Source organism: Stegodyphus dumicola, chromosome 8, assembly GCF_044657685.1.
Source record: "Stegodyphus dumicola isolate Sdum_Otavi_A_Nest chromosome 8, ASM4465768v1".
Lineage (NCBI taxonomy): Eukaryota > Metazoa > Arthropoda > Arachnida > Araneae > Eresidae > Stegodyphus > Stegodyphus dumicola.
Window position 1 is genome coordinate 172,218,275 of NC_140775.1, and position 27,492 is coordinate 172,245,766.

Genomic DNA, 27,492 nt, shown 5'->3' on the forward strand with positions numbered 1-27,492 from the left:
CGCTATGGTAAAGTGAATTTTAAAGAATGCATTTATTCTATTGTGGTTTATGCTCTTTCGGCGAAGTAGATTTAATTTAATCCAATACATTTAAACGAAATGCAAGAAAAAATCCGTATAATTTAATATTCCGTACAAGGAAGACGTGGTGTACACATCAGATTTTCTAAATAATATTGATAAGAAGTTTTAATTTTATTAACGGTACTTGGGGATTAAATTTCTGTTTAACTCGTTTTTGTTATATCGTAAAATGTAGATTACAGTTAAATAAATATAAATGACAACCAAATAAATGTAACTAAAATTTGTTTAATAATAATGCTGCTAATTTCGCCGAAGATGAAACTTTTATGACAGTTTTGAAATATATAACATTACAGGCACTTCTAGCAAAATGTTTTATGGAGAGCGTTTCAGAATTAATACTCAAATTAATATTTATTAGCAAATATGTCGGTGTTTCCATCAAAATTTAATTTCTGAAACCAAAAGCTCAGAACTCTAAAAATACGCTGTCAGAGTATCGAACTGGAATAAATAAATAACAAACAGCATAATGGAAAAGATTCCAATATGAGAAATCAAGAAATAAATTATACGAATGAATAAAAGTAGTATATTAAGAAAAATAATTCCTAAAACTAAATTAAAAAATAAATGAAATAGAATGATGAAAAAAATTTTAATTATAAGATGTTACACGAAGGAAGAGAGAAATGAAAACATTTTGAATATCATTTCAAATTAGTTTAAAATTGTGTATTGTCACCAATCCTTTAATATCAACTCTGCTGCTAACATAAACTGTTGGACTAAATGTAACAACAAGGGTGCCATCTGGTGAGCAGCCAGAGAAGGACCTCAGTAAAAGCCAAGTATTTAACCTGATAGGTTGCATCAGACTCTTGCTCTGTAATTTTCTTAAAGTTAAATGTAATGTGCGTGTGTAACTTAAACCTGTTAATAAATAATTGCTACAGTATGAAGGACTCTTCTATAACCTTATCCAAAACGACCCCCTTATAGTATTTTTTTATTTTAACTTAGAGTTACGGAGAAAATATTTACTATAAAAAATATTACTGTGGGACTAAAATCGATCATCAAAATTATTAAGCATAAGAACATGAATTTCATTTAAAGTTGACTTTATGACTGGCAATGTAATCATCAATTCTCATCAAACTAGGAAATTCATTTGAATTTCATTATTGAATTCTTCTAAAAATCGCAATCGTTATGTATTATGACTTGAGAAAAATTAATTAAATTTAAAAAAAGAGAGAGAGCGTGAGATACTGAAATTCATTTCACAAAAGATTCATCTGCGCTTCATCTGAAAATTTTCAAATAATCTCTGCTATATTACAACAGTTTGAATAAGAACGATAAAATATGTTAAATTTTTCTGTTCTATGGCTTGCAAAATTTAATAAAATAAAATTCTTTGAAATGCTCTTGAATGAAAAGGAATTTTTCCCCTTATTAGAAAAGTTTCTGAAATTGTAAAACGACACAAATGTGTAGGTTGGCCACAAAAGTTTTAATTTCGATGCAAAGTAAATCTGAAAAAATTTAACTCGGAATACTAAATTATTTTTATGACTTTACGACTGGCAATGTTGACCTAAGCCAGTTTTCTTTTAAATCGTCTGTTGGTCTGGACCAGAGAGCATAGATCGTTAAATAGTTGTAATAAATTATTCCATTATTACAACATATGTAGTACTGTGCTCATAAAGCGCAAATCAAATCTACCAATTTTATCTTAATTACAATAAGCAATCTGAATGTCGTATATAAAGTAATAAAGTAATACTATGAACCGTTACAGAATTAAAATATAACCAATTATGAATTTATTCCGAAAAGATATAGTTAAGAATTTGTGAAAATACAGTAGCAACTATTTTGAAGTGAAGATTATAAAGAAAACAAGTTTCTACAGGAAAGAGATGCCATTAATTTTAAAATTATCAGTTAATCAATGATAGTCATTGTCAATAAACGAAACGAAAGAGTGAAGAAATAAAAAATATTTTTCCGATTAATAGAAAACGCCACGAAAATTCATAAAATATGCCTCAATAAACCACCATTGAAAATCCATCGAATCTTAAAAAATAAATAAATAAGAAAAGTTCCAGGTTGTTTGATAGATCTTGCAACCCTCAGAAAAATCAAGTGGTATAGTTAGGTAAAATAACACATTTTTTTTCCTCTTGCAGGTTGATGAAAATGGCGTTTGTTCCATCTTTGAGCTCTCATGTTAGTATGGATGATTACTTACTCACTAGAAGGCGTCAGGTAATTAACACTTCCTTCTTAGAATTCATATCTCTTAGGTTTCAGAAACATCGAAATTCAGTAAAATAAAATTAATAGAAAAATATTTTTATAATTATCAGTAAAAGTTATCAGTAAATTTTCTCACCTCCTAAGAATTACCAGCAAATTCTGTCTACCATCCAAAATTATCATCAAATTCTATCTATCAGCAACAGAATTTTCCATTTTTATTGCATAGGGTTTTGACTGTTTAATATTAACTCCTTAAGCCCCTATTTGACTCACAAGTTAATCCTTCAGACTCTAGTAGACTGACGATTTATGGCTCCATCTGAAAAGGTATAACAAGGTATTATGAATGTTCTGAATAAAGCTTTTTATTTCAGCTTGAATTGAACAGAAAATTCAAATTGTGTGTACAGCTTCGCCACTTGCAGGTATGGGAACAACATAAAGTTGAATTTACAATTTAAAAAAGGGTCGGTAGCTTAACACTACACGAATGTAATAATATTAGTTAACGATACTCCTAGTTACTGGTGACGAAACATGGGTGAAACATGGGTGGCTGGCTATGCAGCGTTTTGATGACGACGCACAGCTGCAAGAAGAGGTAACGAAGTGGTTGAAGGCGCAGGCGGCCGAATTTTTCGACGAAGGAATTTCCAAGCTCGTACATCGCTACGATAAATGCCTTAATTTGTATGGTGACTATGTAGAAAAGTAGTATTTGAGTGTGGCTTTCATCTGTATATAATAAAATTTGTTTCCTATACTTTGTTTATTTTTTTATTCCAAAACGTAATCTACTTTCTGGATAGCCAGTCAATATGTTTTATTCCGCGATCAGCCTGAAACTTTCATTGTGGTAACTTTTATAAACAAGAAGAGCAGTAGACAAAACAAAGACAGCCCTGTGCTTTGTTTTTGACGTGACAATGAATTTGCATTCATTTGCTGCTTTGTTCATCATTCCAGTAAATTGTCTGTTTCACATTAGGTTTAATAAACGTTAACAAATTAACAGTATTTTTAGTCGAGATTGTATTACAGATTGGTTGCCTTCCTATGTCTGTAATATATTGTACATTCGCAAATTGTTTTTTTTTTTTTTATTATTATTTATAAAACTAGGGGTGTTCAAGCCGGGACATTGCACAGTTTGCAAAGTAAAAGAGTAGATTTCAAGGAATGGAAACAACATTAATTTTTCATCACACTCCTTTCTTACCTCTATACACCTCTTCCGACATTTAACTAATCTTTAAATCTTCCGTATGGAAAGATACGAAAGGTGCATTGGAATCATTCTAAACAACCTGCTTCTTAGTTTGAGATTAAATTAATTTTTTTTCGCAGATATGACACTGGCGGTATGATATAATTATTTTTTGCTTTTCTTAGAGACTTAGCTTAAATTTGAATGTATTTAGCATGAGTAACAATCACTTATTAGATTCCTTTTTTTTTTTAGTCCAAAGGGGCTTCGTCCCTGAAGGACTATTGTTTTCGTTTTGGCATTTTGCGTCGGACTCATAAACGTCGGTTCACTTTTCAAACTGTTGCCACAAAATGTTAGAGTCCTGCATTATATTTGAAGAAATTAAATAATGAAAAATCTGCATAAATGATTGTCTATTTCTCGCATTGTGATGAAACAATGGTACATAGAGCCATCGAATTTTGAATGACGACATCCTACTGCGAATATGGGCATCTGAAATCCCAAATTTGGAATTTGTTTTATTATAGATTTTATATTTTGTAAAACGTTAACGAATTTTTGATTTACAAACTCAATGCTTTAAAAGCGAGAAATGGCAACGTTATATAGAAAAAAAATACTTTTATCTCCAGCTCGCGAGACTGTGTATATCGGAAATTCTAAAGATATGCTTAATTTAACATTATTTTGCGATATTGCTCTTGAACTGAATTTTATGGTTTAAGTGCAAAGAACATGATATTTAATAAATAAAGGTAACACTCAAAACGTTAAAAAAACGCCCCTTTGGACGTAATTTAAAATCTGAAACATTTCAGACTTTTTTTTTTTTTTTTTTTTTTTCTTATTACTACACGGAAAGGGAGGGATACCCCGTGGATGTCTCTTTAAGGGAAACTGGCTCGTATCCACGTTACACATGGGGAAAAAACCAGGAAAACGCCCATGCAGCCATGCCCGTTCGCCGGGACTCGAACCCCAGACCGAACTACCAGTATGCAGCGGCTTTTACCGCTCGGCCGCTGGTGGTTCATTAGATTGCATTGTAGTAGAATTTTTAAGAACAATTGTGATAATCAATTTTTCATGTTCAATAACTCAAATATTATGCAAATTCACAATATTTATTACTTGTATCATGTCTGTTGTTTGATGTCTAAAGAAATAACAATTTGCTTGTTATTAGTGAATAAAATAGCAGCTTTGCGGGTTAAAGACATAAGATTGCCGAATTAAAATTTTCGTAATCAGTGATAAATATCTACATGAAATATCTATTACATTATTCCCATCTAGATTTCTTTTCACCATGGACACACTAATATTGTTTTTATAACGCCAGTTATTTTCTCTCTCTCTCTCTCTCTTATTATGCACAATCATATATATATATATATATATATATATATATATATGATTGTGCATAATAAGAAATGAAGCAAATAATATTAACCAAATGCAAGGGGGCTATTTAAAGTTTCTTTTTAATATTATTATTGATTTATAGAATCATTCGGCGAAATACTTGTGACTGTTAACCACGAGCATGATATTCAGTCTTGTGACAAAAATTCTTTCATGAAAATGTAACGAAATTACTACTTGCATTACTTTGTAGCCATATATGACATTGCTCAATCTTTTGATATCTAAATCGATGACTAAGTTTAACTGGGTAATTATGATTTAAATTAAAGTATACATGAAATAAAAAATGAGGTTCTGAGAGCTCATGGATACGATATATCATATTCTGTAGAAAAGTTTTTTCTGTTATTAAAAAACGTTATTTAATGCAGTTTTATTTATTATATGAAATAATTCTAATGGTCTAAATCCTTTTCGAAAGAATTAAAATGCTTGATTTCTCTGACGGAGGAAACCTTATTGATGTGATACAGTTTCAATACTTTCTGATTAATAATCTCAATTCTAAATTTGAATTGATAATTATTATAAATCAAATGAATATAAAAATTAGCAGATATTTTTTCCTTCATATCTATTATACATTGCTTTCAATTAAAAAATCACAGCAACAAATATGAATCTTTTTTAACTTTATTTTTGAAACTCTGCCACATAATATTTTGTTTTATAATTAGTCTTAGAAGAGAAAATATTATCAAGCTACACGTATTTAAATACGTATAGCTTGATAAATTTACGTTACGTATAGATTTATTTATACGTATAGAAATAATTTACATTTTTACATTTTGCATTACATAATTTACATTTATTTAAATACGTATTTAAATAAATGTAAATTATGTATAGAATAATTTATTTAAATACGTATAGAAATTACGTTAAACTAATATTATTCTCTAAATGCCTACTTTACGTTACACCATTGTAATATTAAATAACATTTTTTTAAACGGAAAGTTTTAGTGAAAATAAACAAACATAGTTTTATCAGTAATTTTCTGAATAACATGATATGTTTTTAATTCGGGTGTTATTTAACTATTTCCAGCGCCGAAACAGGACGACATTTAACCCTCAGCAGCTGACAGAACTGGAAGTGCTGTTCGAGAAGACACACTATCCAGATGTGTTTCTCAGAGAAGAAGTGGCTAAAAAGATCAATCTATCTGAGGCGCGAGTACAGGTAAGATTAATTTCTTGTGCATGTTTTCTCCTCAAAGCTATGATGCTTGGGGAGAAACTTCTTCAAAACAATTCATAGTCTTTCCTTTAGATTCCAGCACAGAAGATGATATTAATATGTATACTTGTAACGTGAAACACGCGAGACCATCAAAATGTCTCCAAGAGAATCTTTTAAGAGAAATATGTTTGTTTTTTAAGTCCCACAAGCGTAAATTAATATTCAATCTGTTTTTGTTTTGTTTGTTTTTGTAGTACTCGCGGTTTTTTTTAATTCTTTCATTTTAATTTAAAGTGTCTTAATAATTCTCTTATAACTCAACTCATTTCGTTTTCTAATTATATTTTTCTACGTCCGGCAAAAGCACTCGAACTTCTTTCAGCACAGCTTTATTTTTTCTTTCTAACATAGTTAATGAAACTAACATAGTTAATTAATGAAAGTTAGTCAGCCGAAGTTCGAATCGTATGACTTTCCAGCAAAATATGCGATATGCAAACCAGGAATTTGAAGATAAAAGGAAGAATTCTGATGTGAAATTAACAGATATTAAACACAGTAGAAATAATCATTCTACCATAATACCTATTCTTAGCTGATATTTACAAGATGGCAAGTAAACATTCAGTGAAATGCAGTTCTAAGATAAAGAGTGTCCCGTATAGGAATAAGAAAACTGCATTGATTAAATACGAGATGATCAAGCCAAATATACTAATTTTTCGAAATGTCGTAGCGTGATATCTTAATTGAGTAAACTAACTAGTTTAATATTTGTTTTGAATTTTTCCTTTGCAAATCATTTCGTCATGTACTCATTAAGACCAGAGAATTATGCAGTTAATTCGCAAGAGATTTAGGACAAAGTGAAGGAAAGAATTCGTAACCGTATGAGCTGCAATTTACGTTTGGCTGCGAGAAATGCCTTCCCTGCTTCCTGATATTTAGTGAAAGCCTCTGCTCTAGGGGATTAGAATTACTAACCGTTAGATTAGGTGGTAAGTTTAATTTTGATATAGATTTTAGTTATTTGATCTAGAACTTGTAGCCTTGATTGTAAACAGTTATAGTGTAACCCAGTCCATCAATCTATACAAGGCCAGATGTGGTGTCCTCTTTATTATGGAGGCACCTAATTAGGTAGGCCACCATCGCCTCCTATGAAGGGACGGACGGTTACAACCATGTCTTCTCCGGGATTCGAAAGCAGGCCCTTCGGTATCGCAGTCAGCTTTCCTAACCCCTGTAGCGACTGGGCGGCGTGCTTTCAAAATTTAGTTTAGCTGTTAGTGACAATTCATTTCATAGCTTTTAGGTAACATTGAAGGATAGGAGTTGAAGTTCAAATAGTTAGTAGTTAAAATAAAGCCCTCAGTTACTTTAAGAGTAACAGCGATTCATTGCCTTTGAAAAAAAAATTGCAGTTTCAGTTAAATGATAGAATCATATATAAAATGCAACTTCATTTAACTTAAATTATTAAGAATGAAATAGTTGACTTTTATGATTGAAATGCCAAAAGAACCAAAATTTCACGTTGAACATGACACAAATAGGTAGATATCGAAAGCAACAATTTCGAATTTTAAAACAGCACGAATAGCATGGATATGTTGATAGCAATCAAAATTGCACAACGTTTCCAAAAAAATAAGCGAAAAGTCATAAAAATGAATAAATGCTAAAAGTTCATCTAGAAACCGATTCGATATTTTGTTCGAATATTGAATATATTAAAACCAATTCTTTGTCAAATTGAAGATCTGGATTTAAAATCTTATACCAAAAGGACAGCTGAAAAATATACAAAAGGTCAAGAAATTCGAGATAAAAATTGCCTTAAAATCGTAAGGTATTTTCTCCTGCATTACCGCTTGTCTATGGGGTGTAACTGGAAAGTGCATTCGGCTAATAATCGGAAGACAAGGTGGTGGAGTCTCAGCTAAAGGCACTGTTTGTTCATTTTTCACAGTGCTTCAAAATAATTCTAATGGTCCCTACGGAATTTATAAGCAGTCAGTTCCATCCGGAAGTAGACGAAAACTTATCATGGATCACGAATCGCATTTTGTTTGATTTTCATCTCAGTGGATGCATTAAATATTATTATTAAACATTCTTAACTCTGTTGTTATGCACTTTGGGATAAAGAAAATTTCGCAAGGAAAGTTGCTGTGTGACATACCATAGATGAAGAGAACAATATTTTCAAATTAGTCTTTTTCTGAGAACTACAAATGATTTCGCTTAAGTCAATTCAACAAAAATGATTAATGCTTTTTATCAAATGAACAAAAATGATTAATGCCTTTTATCAAAAAAAATGATTAATTTGACCAAAATGAAGATATTTATTTGGGTCGGACTCAGCTACTAGCTATTTTGCATTATACGAAAGACATTGTCAACTATTTGAAATACCGTAAATTTGATTTATCATCTTAAGCGAGAAATGTCCAAGATTGTCCTCAAGATGGAAATATAAAAAGATATGGAGGCATTAATTACTCAGAGCAACTACTGCAGTGAAAATAAAAGAGCCAAAAACTCTGATTCAAGAGATGTTACTTTCGACAATAAAAATCAAATTTGGAAGAAGCAGAACATGCATGAACTGCATGAAGAGGCCGCCCAGACGGTATAGTGGTTAGGGGAGCTTGACTGCGATACCGAAGGGCCTGGCTCGAATCCCAGAGAAGACATGTTTAAATTGTCTGCCCCTTCATAGGAGGCGAAGATGGCCTACCCAATGGGTGCCTCCATAATAAACAGACCAGCACATCTGGCTTTAGATGTGGCCAATGCCGGCATAGGCAAGCGCCCGCCATTGGAAATGTGCATGAAGAGAGCCAGAATACATCTTCGTAAAAAAGAAAGTCAAAAAGAAATTTACGCAGCAATTTGAGTGAGTACATCGAAGCATAGCTGATTGAATAATAACTTGATGTAAGTTTTAATTTAAAATTAATTAAAATAACTTTAAAAAACTCAGATTTGTGTCATTCGGACCTGGAAGGCTTTAAACTAAGCTATCTCTTATACATTGCGAATTGGTAGTTAAATAATCTAGAAACTAGAGATGACGCCTTCTGACTCAGGTACAGACTTTCTAGAATTATATTTTAAGAGCTATATCAAAATATAAAGCGCACATCAGCTCTTGAAGTAAAGGCCATTATATTCAACGATCTTAAACAATGGCCAACCTTTGAATTTGGAGGTAAAGAATTTCTGGATCCTGGCTTAATAGATTTTCGTTTGGTGCTTAAAATAATATCTTCGATGTAGGAAATGATCCTTAGATCTGAAAATGTACTAGTCACCGAGAGCCAGGTCAGAACTACAAGCTGGGTGAAAGGAAAATTTCAAGTTTTTGCTTGAAATGAACCTGAAGTGTTTGGGGGAAAATTCTCATGCTGCAGGAAAAGTCATCCTCAGCTGACCAAAGTTGGATTCTTTTCAGAGAAAGCAGCATACATTCACTGTAGTTTCGCAGAGTGAACCCATAGTTACTTGGAACAAATTCGGGACATACCAAGCCAGCTCAATTTCACCAAATGCATGTCGTCGTCGATGGTTGCCCATCTGACGAATTGCTGTGGTTCTCTAACTAGGGTCCAAACACTAGGTTTCCTGCCTTCATATGGTAGAAGATCCACCTTCTTCTATTTTAAATTGTTGTGCATCGGAGGAGCAAACATTGCTGGGGTTTCAGTAGAGGTTGACAACCTGTCTCCACATGTGCTGCGCTATAACAAAGTTAAATCATGCTTTGCGACCCGCCAGCTTTTGTTGATCTTCTGAAACACGTAAAGATGATGCACACTATTAGATTGTATTGAGTTTTGCTGAGAATTCATGAATGCTAGTAGAATTGATTCTTAACTAACAATACTTGTTCTGCCTGAATGGCGTCGAGTATTGTTAGTTAAGAATCAGTTTTTCTACTATCATCTATCTTCAGATTGCTAGACATTAATTTAGAGAGCAAACTTTTTTAGAAATGTTGTAGAGTCATTAGGCTATTTTGAAGAAGGCGGCATCAAAAATGAGTAATGTCCTTGCCGGGACTCGAACTTGGACCTCTTAAATACGTCCCAAGTGTGCTAATCATTACACCACGAAAGCGTGGTGTGATAGTTAGCACACTTGGGCGTTTTAAAGGGCTTTTTTTTTCTATTTGCCCTTTTTAAAGATCGATTGGGAATTAGGAGACCCAGTCGCCAGTCATCCTCCACCCTTTAGTTCGGGCGCAACTGTATAGTCATTATGATTTTTGAAACACGAAAAATAAGCAATGCTCTCGCCAGGACTCAAACTTGGATCTCTCGACTACGCGCCGATTGTGCTACCCTTTCACCACAAAGGTATGCTGGAAGGAGGGAGAAAATACTTCATAATGTAAGCTGCTCTTATCTCAGAGTTCAAAATGGTATAATGTTTTTCGCATTCCTAAGTACTGAGCTGAAAGATCATCTCTTATTAATGTCCTTTTTTAAATCTTATACAATTAAACCTATCATATTACATAAAATGTTTTATTTATTTGATACAGTATAATACTTGAAACAAATTTGTATCACTGCAGTTAAAAATACCATTGCGTATTAAGTCTGAGGATTATTCTGAAAATTCTTGAAAATTTGTTCAAAAATAGTTAAATATTGAATAAATTTTCTCTCCCTAAAGACTGGATATATCTTTTATACTTTCAAGCTACCTGCTAAATACTGCTTTATAAGGTATTTCTCCCGCTTTCCTAGCGTGACTTCGTGGTGTAGTGGTCAGCACACTCAGCCGGTATTTCAGAGGTCCGTGGTTTGATTCCCGGCGAAGGTGATTGCTAATTTTTCATCTCTCTAGCTTCCAAAAATTCTAATGTCTCTACAGCCTTTTAGTCTTACTTTTGAATATTGCCTACAGATTCCTTGCATGAAGCTTTCAGGTGAGTCAAATTTCTATTCTTAATCATTTTCCTGGACTTAAAAAAAAGGCTGCATGGTTAAGAAGTTAAATAATATGGATTATAAGAAGTGTAGTTAATAGCAAGAACCTCTGAATTTCCTAGAAATAGAAGTATTTTTTTCTTTTTGGTGAAAGAACTGTTGCATTGCCATGATGTAGTAGATAATGCTTAATCCAGTTGTTTCTGGTCTAATATTCCCCTCCCCCTTTCTTTTGTGTGTGTGTGTGATTGCTGAAAATATTTTACTTTCGAAGCTCACACTTTTTTTTTTTAAATCAAAATTTAAAACTGATTTTGTGGACTGAGTAATGTGGTCTTTTAGACTAAATATTGAAGGGCCCCGTTCTAACTCCATTCTTCGTGAAATAAGCCCTATATGCAGCAGTATTCGCTAGAGAAATTACAAGTTTTTTTCGCATTTTTGGCATGAACCGGAGAATGCTTCCCACATCTCGGTCTGAGGAATGAAGGGAAAGAAAGGAGGAAAAAAGAAACATTTTTTTATTCCATAAAGCAATATGACGAGATGAAAGGCTTTTCCTTCTTTGAGAAGAGCAAATCACTTACGAGTTCTTTTTGATAGGCGATTTCTTATAACTGCTCCACATAATCGGACGAAGATCTAAGATTTTGCTACGAATGGGAAACTAAACAAGAAAAATTTGTTTGGAAATAAAAGAAACTTCTTGCTCAACCCTCTGCATTCAAATGCTTCCACTCAAGAAATATTAAAGTTTACTTTTGATTAAACAAGACAAACCTATGGCAGAACAGTGTTTTGAAAAAAATGCGTGTTACTTGAATTTTCTTTTGGAATAGCATAAAAAGTTAACCCAAGCATAGATTATTTACCGACATATTTAAAACAATATCAGCCACTGTTACGTCAAAAGAAAACGTGTGAAATAATCCATGGTTCCGCCTAAACTCCATTCTAAAGAAAGGGATAAGGAATACTTGTATATGTAAACTATATTTCTTTATAATCTCTTCAAGGTATTTTGAAAAGATAGTTAAGCAAGTTTATGACTGTAGCCTGAAAGAAATAGACCTTCAAAGGTAAATTCAGTTTGTGGGTATATATATATATCAAGATCTGCACTCAAGTTTACATTTTTTGCTGGGTTTCATTTCATAATTCGCAACCTGCATTTTCACGAACAAGTGCTGTCGAGTTGATGGTTGGTCAGCCGCAAAAGGGTTAAAATTAGTGTAAATTTATAGATTAGATACCAAGCGATTTTAATTTTATAGCCAAAACACTCGAGTATGTAACGATAATAATCATTCTGGCTAGATTCCTTATGCATCTATCCGCCATTTAGCCATTTAATTCACTTACGATTCGTAGAATTTTACAGTTTTTTATGTTAGAAATGTCTTTAGTGGAACCCGTCTGAAACTTTTGGATGGTTACATTACGTTACTTTAATACGCACGAATCATGTTCGTGATTTGGCAATTGCTTCCATGATGGAGACCATATGATGTTTAATTCATCCTTCACACAGTCTGGCAGATAGTCTATTTACGAAATGTTGTCATTTGGTAAAGCATAAGATCTTTAATTTTTTCTTCCACATTTAACTAATCTGTGACTAGTTGGTAAATAAAGCTACTTACAAGCAATAAAGACATTTCTTAATTTAAATCTTTATTTATTTTTATTTATGCATTTAATTCTTCTAGTTCAGAATACCTTTCGTTTATTATATATCTAATTAATAATTTCTATAAACATTTACAGCACTTTTGTAATGAATAAAATATATTTCTAGCAATACATAGTAAGCAACAAGGTACAAAAGAGTTAAGCTGTTCTTTTTCATTTTCGTCAAAAATTCTTAATGCAACGCAATAAATTTTCATTACGTATCTAACATTTTTAACATCAAAACTACATTTAGTTTTTTTTTCTTCTACTCGCACTTCTGCTGTGCTTCTCCCAATCATGATGCTTCCGGTCAATCGTAAATTCCAATGAAACTTAATCTACGGCTACCAGTACTAAAAACCTACAGCAGAGACTATAAATGGTATGAAGTCTGTGCTACCCTGCGTGGAATTCTGTTTTATTAATTACTAATAATGGAAATGTTCTTTCCAGTGCTATTATTTTCCGTTTGACTTGATGAAGTATATGTGTATATCTCAAGAATATATGTCGGAACTTACTTATTCTGCACTCTTGTATCTATCTATCTTGAAAATATCTTTCCTGAATTTATAACACTAGCTTTGATGTTTATGAAAATTATTACTTAGATATATAGTGAAATCTTTCATGATGACCGACTAGCTTTGAAAGCGATTAGTACTTAGTAGCGCATAATTAGGTATTAATACTGAATATATCCTCTAAAGCTGTGGTCTTCAAATTTTGTCTTTAAAAACTCACGGAAACCTTAGAACTGCAAAGTTTTTCGGGGAATCCAATCCGACCCTTTGAAAAATGTATCTTAAAATAATATCTAAAATATTATTTAATGACAATTAAAGAAAAGTATTGTATTTATTAGTAAAACATTTAGCATAAAAATAATGTAATTTACTAATTAGTAGCGTTAACTCGTGTTTCAGGTGCCACATACACTTGGTTTAGGCTTAGTGACTGCGGTATGCTTGCATTTGTTTTACACAAAGTGTCGAAGTCTAGCTCTACTGACGTTATCTGCAGTCGCAGTTCATATTTTGCATTTAATTCATTTCTATCTTTTGATTTTGTTGCCACATACGTCGAGAAAAAATTTGAACTTGAATACGTTACTCCGAATGCCGTTAAAATGTTTATGGCTATGCGAAAAACTTCTAGGTATTCTGCATGAATCTATAACCAAACATTTAGGGGCTGCTCTCTCTTAAATTTAGATTTTAATGTTGAATTTGTTGATACGTCGATAAGTTCTTCCCTTTCCTTCACTAGCAAAGCCTTCTGTTTTATCTTAGTACTCGAAAGGATATTTTATCCAGTCATACTTAGCTTTCTTTCTGGAAAATCAATTGAAAAAAGTGCTCCATTGATTCATTTTAATACTGTCGTATAAATTCGATTTCCTTTTCAAATAGAAAGCTTTTAGTTTTTAGTTTTGGTCATTCTCTTTGATATATCATGACCACATACTAAGCTTTAAAGCTAATTTATAACTAAATGTATCTTCACATTTTTCAGTTAATACACACTAGTCAACTACTGTGAATGATTTATAATTTTCTTTCCGGGATTTTAATTTGACTGGAACCCCGAAGTTTCGCGAAACTCAGTTTGAAGACCACTTTCTTTAGTCTACACAGATAACGAAATTGGTTTGGAAATTTGTCTTAGGGAAATTTCTGCATAGTACTAAAGAAAGGAATCAGATGTATTATAAATTACAACAGTTAGAAATATTATTAAAAATAAAACTAAGTTTAAAATTACTAAATTACGTATATGACTTTTAAATTGCTAATTAATTTATGCAACTTATTTTTAATTTGTTAGTTTGAAAGTTAAATTGCGGATCTTAGGGAATATAAAATGAAATTTTTCTGAAGAATACTAATTTGCTGTGACTGCATAGCTGATAAATGATGAAAACATTGCGGAGAAAACAACTTCGTCGGTTGCGAAAACAAAGCGGAAACATCGACGTATAAAAACATTGTAGGAGGGAAAAAAAAAAAAAAAAAGAAAGCAAGGAGAAAGCATCCCAGCTCTAAAATAGCGTGGTAAAAAATAAAGCGGGGTAAAAATTTCGTAGTTTTAAAACATCTTCGTGCATAATATCGTGGAATAAAATAAAACAAATCTCAAACTATTGCATGATGATCATAAAAATCGCAAAACATTGTAGAAATGGTTTATCTGACTATAAGAAATTTAAGCGAATTTTCGTGTAATGATTTCTGAGTGCAAGAAGAAATAAGGAATAATTTTATTGTTATATTTCATATTTTTGTATTAACTAATAAATGTTTATTCAAATAAAAAGAATGAAACTTGAGTATTAAAAATGCGAGAGTTAGTTAATATAAATATTAGAGGCAGTTTTTTTTTTTTAAGTTTACGTCTTTTCCTTTTTTTTTAATCCTTTTTATACTATTATTTCATAAAAAATATTACTAATGCATCTTTAAAATAGGGTTTAATTAAACAATGTCTTTTAATAGCTAGTAATGGAAAAGCCTAAAATTCTTTTAATTGGTAAACGTAGAATTAATTTTCATTAATTTCAGGATTTTAATGCTTAAGTTTCCTTCTGGCTTTTTCAGTACAAATTTCTTAGTTAATATAAAAGGTGTGCAATATAAAGATAAAAATATCCTTTATTTCATCTTGTGCTCACAAATCATTATGACAAAAATTCACTTAATTTGCATAGTCAGAAACTGCAGGCTTGCGATATTGTCATCATGTGGTGATTTGTAGGTGCTTTACTTTTTAGGATAAATGTCTTGTAGAGTAAGTAAACGTAATGGCAATAAAAAGGGGGGAGGAAAAAATGGAAAATTTTAACAATAAGTCTTCTAATTTGAAAATATTTTCTGTACGGCCTAATATATAAAACTGTAAATATCTCGACATTTAAAAATTTTAAAATTCTAATGATATCCGAGTTAACCAAATCCTCGATTTAATATTTGCTTCCTTTGGTCCGGTCCGAAATATAAGAAAACAAAGACAAATTATTCTGATTTAGGGATAAATTTCTTCGATTTAAGGATAGCATTTTATAAATATTACTTTCTTTAAAATCCTTCCCAATTCTTAAATTATGTTAAAATACGTGACAGTTTCCTTCAACTTTATTATTTTCATCTCTCCTTATAAAAAGCTTCTGAGTATATTTTCTTCTCATTGACCATTACGATGCTTATCTAGAACTTCCTAGAAAATTATATAAGTGAGAGCGAATTACACCCAGTGGATATGCGTGTAAATGAATCACTTAAGACTAATTACTGTAATTTGTAATTTACAAATGATTCCTAAATCAAACACTTTTTATATCTAGGCCCTGTTTCATAAAATTACCCGATATCAAATTATTAGATGATTGAAATTACATGAGTATGTGTTGAGAGCAAAACTACATTAAGTACGCGTCTAACATATAATTGTATACTGTAAAAATATAAAATAATATTACAATGATTACAAACAATTTATGTAGGTCTCACATCCTGATATGTTTTAAAATATATTCAAATAATATTTTTAAATTTATTACGTAAAATTAATAACCAAATAAATACTTAAAAGTAACAAATTATTTAACATTTTAAATTATTTAACAACATTTTTAATTATTTAACAACATTTTAAATTATTTAACAGCATTTTACTACATTAAAGCAATCGCTAACTGACTGCATTCCATGCAGTTATTTTTGCTTTCAAATGAATTATTTCGATTAAGTTGTAGCTCTAAAATTTTCCTAGTTGTAACTTTAAAATTTTCCTTTTCAGGTTTTGAAAGATGCTCTTACCTTAAATGCGCTTTTGCTAAAAATAGTAGGAACTACAATAAAGCAAAAAATTGGAATGGCTTTTGTAATATGTATGTGTATATGTATGGTAATCAATGGTAAAATATATTAGGTTCTACTTTTCAGCATTGGTGACATACCCAATTTCTTTTTCGTTTCGTTATTCAGCGAAGGAACTCTCACGGTAATTCTCAGTGTTTCTCCGTGATCGATTAAACACACTTCTCTCTGTCTTAACGTATGTGTACATATACATGCGTGCATATATGTAAATTATAAAAATCTAGCTTTCAACTAACAAATTAATAGCCCTTCAACTACTGTCTTCATTCTAAAAATAACAGAGCAATAATTTTTCTAACTAAACGAAAAAGACCCGTCATCTAATCTGTATTGCTCACTTATGGCTGAAGTCTGAACCCAACACCTGTACGTTAAACTTCCATGGGATCTGAAATGGAATGAGGTGTAAAAGCTTAATTGCGGCGCAACTCTTTTTTTCTGTCTTCCCTTCTGTTTTCAGACGCTTGTGTCGTCTTGCTCTTATCCATGCAAAGTTTACTTTTCTAATTTTCGTCCTTTAAGAAGATGTAATTTGTACAAAATTGGGGCGGGGGTTGCCTAGCGCACCCACAGTGATAATGTGTATTATCCAGAAATAAAATTAATTGTGGAATTTAGGCCATGTCTGCAAGTTTGTTTGGGGGGAAGGGGGTATACATCCATCGTTCTTACTACGCAATCAAGTTTTCAAATTATGAAGCAGAGAACCACCACTAATCCGTTGCAACTTACTTCTACTAGGTTATCTTATTACAATAATAACGCAGTCATATTACAATAACAGCGCAGTGTTATTACATATGTATACAGAGAGAGAGGAAAGTGCCTCACAAGCCAAATCTTATTCATAAAAAAAATCAGTTTGGTGATTTTATTACCCAAAAGTGCAGTGTATATTCCAACATATGAGTTCCCTATTTTATTATACTTCTACTAAATTTATATTAGAAGATAATATAATCAATATTTCTTTAGTAAATCAATTATTATTCAGTAAATAAATTATTTTAGTAAATAAATTATGTATATATATGTTCAATATATGGTCTATAAAACTGAAATATAGCTCTAATACAGCTAAGTTTAAAACGATTTAATTTATAAAATTGTACATTATTAAACCCACGGTATTTGTTGAAATAACGGTGCGTAAAATATTTATTGTAAACTTAGTTAATGGGAATTGTTCTTACGAAAATTTAATCATGAATAATAAATTATTATTTTTATTTCTTTATTAATTTTTAATTTAATTCAATTTATTTTATTTATTTATTTATTTTTTAATTAGCAGGAAATTTCAAGGAGGGCTATCGTAAAATTTAAATATTGAAAAGACTTTTACATGTTTAGGTATGGTTCCAGAACCGGCGAGCCAAGTGGCGGAAGCAGACCCGTGCTCAGCTCATACAAGACGTGTGGCGGAGGTACAAGTTGGGAGGAGGTCCTCCTACCGATGGCTGGCTGGCCGCTCACAGATTTCCACCGCCCCACTCGGCAACGCCTCCCACCGCTAGCCCTGCACCGACAACTACGCCTCTCTACTCCGCGGTGCCCCACGTGCTGTATGGGGACCGACTGGCTGTGACGCAAGGGTAAGAGCTTCTCTTATCATTATTGAACGTTCTGCACTTCATCAAGCAAATGCGCAATTAAATCTCGTAAAAGACGCTTATGTGACCTGAATGTTAGCTTTTAACAGAATCATCGTCAGAAACATCTATGACAGGCCTTTGCAACCTATGACCCACGGGTTTGTAAGAAAAATGAATTATGAAACATAAACGTGAAACGAGCACCTGAAGAATACTTAAACCGAAAATAACTTATAGCCATAAGATTTTTGTTTGTCTATAATGTTGCGGTAATGAACATGCATTTTCAGTTTTAAAAATAAAAACTGTAACATAAATTCAAAGAGGAATCGATAAGTTTGACAACAACTATCCATAGTCAGTATATACAAAAACTGGCTTTGCCATTTCGTCCGCATACGGTTCAACTTATAAATGCGAGCAAATATTTTCGCACGTACAATTTATTTTAAGTAAGAACAGGAGCAGTTAAACTGCCGAAAATTCAGATGCTTATATTCACCTTAAGACAATTAACTATAAGCCATACTTGACTAAACTGACATCACAATTTTAGCATCAGGGAAACCATTGATGTTAAAGAGAAAAATAAAGTTTATTCAATTATGTTTGTTTTTATAATAATCAAAATTATAATTTCAATTTTTAAATTTAAAGAGTTTGTGTAACTATTTTCTTAATAAAATTTATTGAGACCAAGAATTCTTATTCACCAAGAATGACTGTTCTAAAATGATTAACCTGAAACATATTAATGCAGACATTTTGGTTGATTTTGACTTGCAACCAAAAAGGTTGCCGAACGCCTGATCAGTGGTACAATATGTGATCTTCAAATTTTATCAGCCCATAAAGCTATCTATATTTCTGGGACGGGGCAGATTAATTTTTTTTTTTTTGTGTGTGTGTGTGTGTTTGTGTGTGTGTGTTTTGCTTATTCCTGATGTTTATATGGAAAGTATTCAGTATTTTTAGTATGAAATTGATTAATCTTCACATGCGTACAATACAAATATTACAAGTGGTTCAGAATAAATTCCTTGAAGTTATCATTGATGCTTACTACTTTGTCAGAAATGCTCTTCTCTATAAGGATCTCGAAATAGAGAACATTAAAATTTACCTTCGAAGAGCTATTGAACATTTTTTAACACAGTTATCGCTTTATGTTAATTACTCGCAGATTTTCAATTATGAAATTTTACATGAAGATAGATACACGAGATCTCTGACTTCTCACCGCTTCATGAACAGTGATCACGATTTCATCACTTAAATCACCTTTACACAAGGGTTGAATCTTATATATATATATAATTTATTTCCTAAACAGTATTGATTAATTGATTATATTATCTCCTAAGTTTAATTAAAGTAGAATTATTTTAAAAGTGTGAATCCATACTGGTAAGTTATATTTTGAAAGATGTTTTGAATTAATTTGAAAGCAAAATGTTAATAATGTTTTAATGGGGACTGGAGTTTAATCATCCCGATGAATAAAATTTCAATTGTAAAAGGAAAAATTAAAACATGTAATCATTGTCATTGATCGGAAAATAATTTTCAAGGGGAACAAACCAACTCCCGTTCAATGAACAATAATTGATTAAAATACGTAAATACGAAAATGTTTCGTCTTTACTCGAGTTATAAGTTAAAGCCAAACCGGCAATTCTAGTAAGGCCAAATATTTCCGCGAATAGAAGGAATTATGAATCAATGCTGATACTCAAAGAACTTATTCTTATGAAGCATTTTAGTCAATTCAATTTGGAGTAAAAATCAATTACTGTAGAGAAATCCTATTTAACTCGAGTAACCATCCCCAACACTTTCATGTTTATGCATTTGAGTACTATATTATTTGTAGAAATTAAACATTGGAAATTGTCATTATGAAATCGAATTCAAAGTAAAGTTGAAATAAACATAGAAGATTACAAAATAAGATAAATAATGCAAACTTTGTAAAAACAAATCAAAGACAATATAAAAATAATATAAAAATAATATAGAAAATAATATAAATAAGATCAGTGAATGTACATGAAGATATAAAGGCCAGAAAAGGTATTAAGTAACTTACATTCTTTCTAGTGGGGGAGTTGGCAAAGTGTTCTCTTCGTGTCTGACTCATAAGTGTAGTGTGTCCGAAAATTCTTAGCGGCAGTAGGGGCTTTGAATAATATCAGTCGGTAAGACTTGGGTGAAGACTTGGGTGAATATTGCACTTTCATGTTTATATTTTTTCCTTATCAGTTTTGTAATGTATATGTTTTTCTTTTATTTGAAACTGCATTTTGAAATAATTTTATCTTCACCCGTATTTAAAGATTTCACACTATGTCTGTTTTTCCATTCCAACATTCCAGTCAGATTTCTAGTTTATATATTTCTTGGATTGATTCTCTGACCTTCAGCTCATTGGCTACCCTCCCTTCCTCCGTTTGCCCACCATCGGCCGAGCGGTAAAGTCGCTGAACACTGGTAATTCGGTCTGAGGTTCGAATCCCGCGAACGGGCTGGCTGCATGGGTGTTTTCGTGGTTTTCCCCATGTGTAACGTGTGTACGAGCCAGTTTCCCTTAGAAAGTCCTCCACGAAGGCATCCCTCCCCTTAGGTAGATAGCCCTAGTGTGCTTTGTCATAATTAAATAAACCAAACCCTTCCTCCGTTTTTCCCTTAGCGATATTACTACGCCAGGAACTTCTTAATGTCATATGCCTTAGGGCTTATTTGTCATGGATCTCGCAAAATTACAGAGCTTGTAATAGTTCCGACAATGTGTAAGTTGAAAGATGAAGTTACAGATACACCACCTCCTGTTTTTCGTCCTTGCGGATCATCACAGTGTCATGAGTCAAGCAAAGTCAAACGCCTTTTAAACGCGATACTTCAATCTGAGCTGGTAACGACGCACTTCGAGCGATAAACCAGTGATATATCATTCTTGATATTGTTTACAGAAACAGTAAAAATCCGATGTTTCAGCAACCAGGGGTTTAGCGCACCCTACAATCTGGTTCCTGTCCAAAGAAACGTTAATCGAAAAATAAGTAAGAAGCGCTCTTCGGCGATATTCTGAAAAACTCGGCTCTGCCGTTTTAAGTTATTCTTTTGTTTTAAGACTTCAAGTTAATAAACCGTTTATTTTCTTTATCTTTATTTATTTAGAATATTGTCGAAAATTGATCAAAATTTCGATAAGGGAATAAAAGGGAATCCTGTGGGTTTAATAATTCACTAAAAAAAAGAAAAATGGATATTATTAATCAACAACGAAAAGTTAAGACTAGAAGTATTATAATGGTGCTCGATTTTCTACTCGTAGGTTATTAAAAAGCAGAAAATAAAATTACAGAATTTCATGTCTGATCGATCTCGACAAACGCTTAAGAAACCTAACTGGAACCGTGTTGCAGAAATGGTTCATTGCAGAGAAATCTGTAGGTTAGCCAGAAGCTTTGGTAATACCAAATGCTGAGCAATTTCACCAAGAAATGAATTTTCTACGTAGTAGCTGTTTGTTTTTAGAACGCAATAAGAAAAAAAATTTTTTTAATTAATAACATAAATTTTTGCTGGAAACTCAAAATAATTAATGAACTAAAAGTAGAAAAATAACTTATCATACATTTTATTGGGAATAAGAGTAATATTTAAATAATTCTCTTTACTAAATTCATCCGCAGTTTTATAACATGAATAATAAAAGTGTTATCAGGTTCAATGTTCCATCTTACTTTCTTTGGGAACATGCAAGGACCTGACTCGGAACAGAGAGCTTACTAAAGCTATGTTCAATAACTGTGGGGAGTAGACAGGATACACAAGAAGGGTATACAAAACCCTTTATTTTTCTCTCTTTACAATAATTTCCGTACTTCGGAATACAAAGACCCACTACTTGTGGTCTAAACGTAAGAATATAAAAATATAACTAAACTCTAACTTTGAAATAATAAACGTGGAAGATTGGCCTTATATTAACAGGAAGCCGTATGTAGTACAGAGAACTGTTAATACTACAATACGTTTAAAATTATCAAGAGGATTAAACCTCTGGCCTGGAAGGCAACCAGCAACTGAGTAAAACTTCTAAGGTAAGCGGCCTGCTTCGACTAACTCCTTCCTCTCTCTCACTTGGCAAAAAGCCACAACTTAAGTACTTGGCGTTCGCCAGACAAATTTTGCATAAATAAGTTAACGCTTTTAATTCTGGCCGGAAGTAGAAAATAAGAAGTGATAGTAAAGATTTAAAATAAAATAAACGTTAGTAAAACTTAAGATCCTTACAGTGTGAGAACTTAAGTAACGGAATCAAATAATCTAATTGTATTATCTATAAAGCATAAGCCGTTATCTTTCTAAATTTATCGAGGTACAAGAAATTTTGAGCAAGCATGATCAAAGGTATATATATATATATATGAAGAAAAATCATTTTAAAATAAGAGAGTCAAAAAAATAATTAAACTACATTTGTGCATATAGTGAAGTTTCATCTAAACTAAATTTTTGGGTTTAGTTTAAACTAAATGTAAACTAAAATAATTTAAATATGTATATGCAAAATTTCACAGTTTACAGTTAAAAGAACGTTAAGTAAAGAAAATTGATAAAATAATATGTTCGGTTTACAACCGTCTTAACTGTGACATAACAGAATTTAAGACTTTTAACTCCGCCTTTGAAAGTACAAATTATTACTGAAGTTATGATTATAAGTGCAAAGTATTTGATTCCGACTAAGTTCATTGCATTGTAAAATGTTTTAGAAATTTCTATAAGAAAACTTTTTAACTAATTTATCCCTTAAAAATATGTGCATATTTAGATTTCTGTCGCTTTTAGAAAGTAGAGTTTTCCTATAAAATCTTTCATTAGCTAAAATTGCTTTAGCATACAGCAGACATAGCTAAACTGTGGCTCTAATTAGGACCCTTAATTACAGCTGGACCCTTAATTACAGCTGTATTAAGCTGTAATAACTGTGAAGCTCTTTGGCCCATTAAATGTGATTCGCTTGCAACAAACAATAGTTTTATTTTTTGAACCTAACACATGGCATGCAAAAGAACTTTTCATTTAAGTTAAATACTCATATATTCTTTCAAAAAATGTTTGAAACCTTGCTGTATTAAAATATTTTTTATCTCACTGAATTTTTTTTTCCAGAGGTGTGCATGTTGAGTTAAAAAAAGAGTGAAAAATCACTGAATCTGTTTTTCAAATGAGTGCGTTTGGCTTCACTCAGATGTAAAGTTTTTTTACGCTCTTTTTCCCGCAAAGACTTCTATAATACCTTTTTTCAATCTCAGTTTAAACCAGTCAATAATATTGAAAGAGTCAAGTCAGTAATTATAGGAAAGCGTGGAGGGAAGAAACCAAAAGAAACTGCTTGACTTTCTGGTCTGAAAAAGGAACAATCGTCTTCAGTGTACAATTATTTCATATCTGTATCTCACAAGAACAATTTTCCTGAAACAAAGAGCAGAAGCAATGAAAGTTTTTTATTTTACGTATATTTGTAGGTAACCCCATTAATTGAGAAATACGAAAATCTCATTAATTTACTTACCATATTTCTTTTCATCAAAAGTCAGTTTTATTATTTTTAAATCGATATGAATACGGCATTGCGACTCTTGGAAAATCTAGTTGCAGCCCTCAAAATTTCCTAAATCCTAACATGTAACTTGTGCTGTCACGAAGTTTTGTCACTCCTGGTATATAGCATGTAAAATGTATTTTCACTTCAAAGCAATTTGACTTGAAAGACAATTAATTTCGTTTCAGCATTTTGCTCTGAAAACTATAAACGGCGAATCACTTTTCAAATTGTTGCCACCAAATATTATCGCCTTGTGTTATATTTAAAGAAACTAAATAACGAAGAATCTGCTTGAATGTTTATTAGAAAACCTCTGAATGTTATAAGCAGCACAACCAGCATGGAAGGAGAACTTCGCACATAGTTTAAACCACACTCAAAGCTCCGGCAAAATTTTAAGTCAGCGAATTCTTAATTTCCCTTCTTTTACTTTCACTTGTACGTTATGGGGGGGGGGGGGAACTACTTACCATTTTCCTGGGGACCAGAAGAAATGTTAAACATTTTCGCGTTTTGACCCCACTAAAAAATACGAATGCGAAACCGCATAACTTCAAGGCTTTTCAACAAAAGCGGCATTTTTATGTAAACCTGGTGTGTTTGCTATGCAAGAATACAGACTGAAATTGGCGCCAAATATAAAGCTGTGATTAATCGATTTTGCCATAAGTTACTCCCATTATCAAAAAAAAGTTTAAAATTTTGAATTCTTGTTTGACAAGTTTTACGCCTAAACTGATGGCGTAATATGGTGCCTTGTTTACTTTTCCTAATTTACATTTTAATTTTTTTTAATATATGTTCGCGTGGTTTTATAAAATTGCTGTGCATGTGTGCTTAACGATTTGTAAGAGACAAAGTATTATTATTTTTTTTTTTTTTACTGAAAGTAATTTTAATGCAATTTTATTTATTTAAAATAAACTTCACTGAGGGAAGAACAACAGGAAAATATTGATCTTGCACCTCTTGTTCATTTCTGTCATTTTCCCTAAAGCAATAAAATGCTATAAGATGTCGTTTTTGGTCATCATTATACTTATATGAAATGATCATCATTATACTTATATGTAAGAGAAAACAGAATAACCCGACGGATATACTTTTTGTAAACTGTCAATCCTGCAAATGTAAGATTGTCTACAGTAAATTGTTGTTTAACTATTAAGAGGGGAGATATTTTAAAAAGTAATTATAATAATAAATAAGGACAAAAATCTAAAAGCTTTCAGATTTTATATTACGCCCAAAGGGAGTTTTTTTTTTAAAGTTTTATGCGTTACCTTTATTTATTAAATATCATGTTCTTCGCACTTAAACCATAAAATTCAGTCCAACAGCAGTGTCATAAAATAATTTAAAAAGAGCATATCTTTAGAATTTCCGATACACAGTCTCGCGTGCTGAAGATAATTTTTTTTTTTTTTTTTTTTTTTTTTTTTTTTTTTTTTTGTACGGTGTTGCCATTGCTCGCTTTAAAATCGTTGAGTTAGTTAATCAAAAATTCGTTAAAGTTTTACATAAAATGAAATAGATAATAAAACAAATTTATTCCAAATTCCAAATTTGGGCTCCCATATGCCCATATTGGGGTGGAGACATATGTTATTAAAAATTTGATGGCTCTAGGTTCGTTCGTTCGCCGCCGACCAGGCTTCCGTCCTAAGGTGAAACCAATCGGAATTAATACCCGATCAGCGGCGGTAAAATCTACTTGTACAACCAGCAGCCACCATAACTAAGTGGACTGCCAGATCAGCGACACTTATTTTGTATCAGCCAAAGTAAATTGTTACAAAAATTAAAGAATATGTATCAATGACATCATTGCACTTTGTGCGACATATGTACATACAAATGACATAAATGATATATTACATAATCAAAATTTGCAAACGAGAGCTAAGCAGTTAACAACTGATGTCTTCAATCATATTTATAAAAAAAAATTACAAGTTTGAAAGTTATTAGAAACCTCTTAAAATCATGAGGTCTTGAATTCATATTTTGTTCCAAATCTTATTTTGTTCTTAGCTAGTTGAGAACGGTCACACAAGTGAATCCCAGTCAAAGCAATTAAATCATAATTACATGAAAAATGTGGTCACTATTTAAATTCATTTTTCATAAATTCTCAAGTCTAAAAACCAAAACAATAATAAACAATTAACAAATGATAAATTTCATTATTTATAGTTAATACGAGAAACAGAGCAGTAAAATTTAATTCAAAGAACATTATCTATTTATAATGATTCTTATCTATCTAAATCAATTCTTATCTAGGCAATAATTTATATTAATTATAGAATAAATGTCCTCCTAATTAACATATTCCGGTTTGAAATACAATTATTCTCAAAGACTAAGAAAAGAAAAACAAACAAATAATATAGCAATAACATTTAGTTTGCTATTTTAAGACATAGCCTTTAACTGAGAACGTAACTCTCTTTTTGAAAACAGAGCAAGCATAAGAATTAGAAATGTGAAAATGTTGTACTGTGTGTGCGTTTCTAAATTTTATCTTAAACAGTTAATACAAGATGGACCCTTTTTACGGTTCGGAACTAAATTATCATGCGTATGAGAGCAGTGAGAGGCTCTAGGTACCGTTGTATTATCACAAAGCGAAAAAAACATACATAGATTTATGCAGCTTCTTTATTATTTAATTTCTTCTTAAATGTAACACAGAGCTCTAATATTTGGTGGCAACAATTCGGAAAGTGAAACGCCGTTTATAGTGAACCAGTGCAAAATGCCAGAACGAAATTAATAGCCCTTCCGGGCAAATTACCCCCTTGGGTTCATTATTCATTCCAGCACCTAATTCTTTAGGTATAAAAGAAAAAAATAAAAAATAAATGAAGTCTATTCAAGAGTCTGTTCAAAGCAGGCTTATTTGTTAAAAGGGATAAAATGTCTTTTATCAGTTATTGATACTTTTAACTAACAAATTTCTGAATTCTTATTAAAAAAAACAGCTCAATTATATTAATTTTCGGAGCTCCTCTGCTTTCTTATCAGTTTTTTTCTTCATATAACAAGAATTTTTATAATACAAAATTTTTAACGAAACGAATTGCTATATTAAACGAAGTTACTTGTACTAGAAACTATTATGAAATTATGAATTAAGTGTAATGATATTTACAAAAGAAAGTTCTGGATCCTCATCAACCCATTTCTTGCCTATAAAAATGTAAAGCGAATCACTATGTAGAGAAATTTTTAAGGAATTGCGCTGTTAGAATTTTTTTAAGAAAATATTCATTTTGGAAAAGAAAGAACCGAGATCTTTAATTTTTTTTCCTCCTTTTCCATAAAAAATTCCAGATATCCAATACGAAACATCGAATAAAGAAATACTGAAACCGGGGTTACTTTTGCTTAATTTGAAAACAGTTTATGAAAAAAATAGTAATCGAAACATTTTATTGCGGAATATAAATAACATCCATCATTAATGTTCTCAGTGAAAAGGTTGGGACGGAAATGTGAAGATTGCAAAATGTAAAGCAGGATCTGTACGAAACAAAATCTGGGAATTCGGGTAAAGTCAATATGGAAACCGAGAAATATGGCTTCTTTTTTTCTTCTTTCGCAGGAGGGAGATACAGGGAGATAAGGGCGGCTTTTATTTAG

The 27,492-nt window shown here is 31.7% G+C and overlaps 1 protein-coding gene across 1 annotated transcript in view; it reads left to right on the forward strand.

Moving 5' to 3' along the window:
• The window catches only part of LOC118205261 (uncharacterized), a 73,357-nt gene that overhangs the window by 10,431 nt on the left and 35,434 nt on the right, over nucleotides 1-27,492 (forward strand). Inside the window, exons 2-4 of the mRNA XM_085821477.1 lie at nucleotides 2,232-2,310; nucleotides 6,000-6,134; nucleotides 17,986-18,227. Coding sequence (XP_085677603.1) covers nucleotides 2,236-2,310; nucleotides 6,000-6,134; nucleotides 17,986-18,227 — 452 coding nt within the window. The 5' untranslated portion in view covers nucleotides 2,232-2,235. The remainder of the gene's footprint in view (nucleotides 1-2,231; nucleotides 2,311-5,999; nucleotides 6,135-17,985; nucleotides 18,228-27,492) is intronic.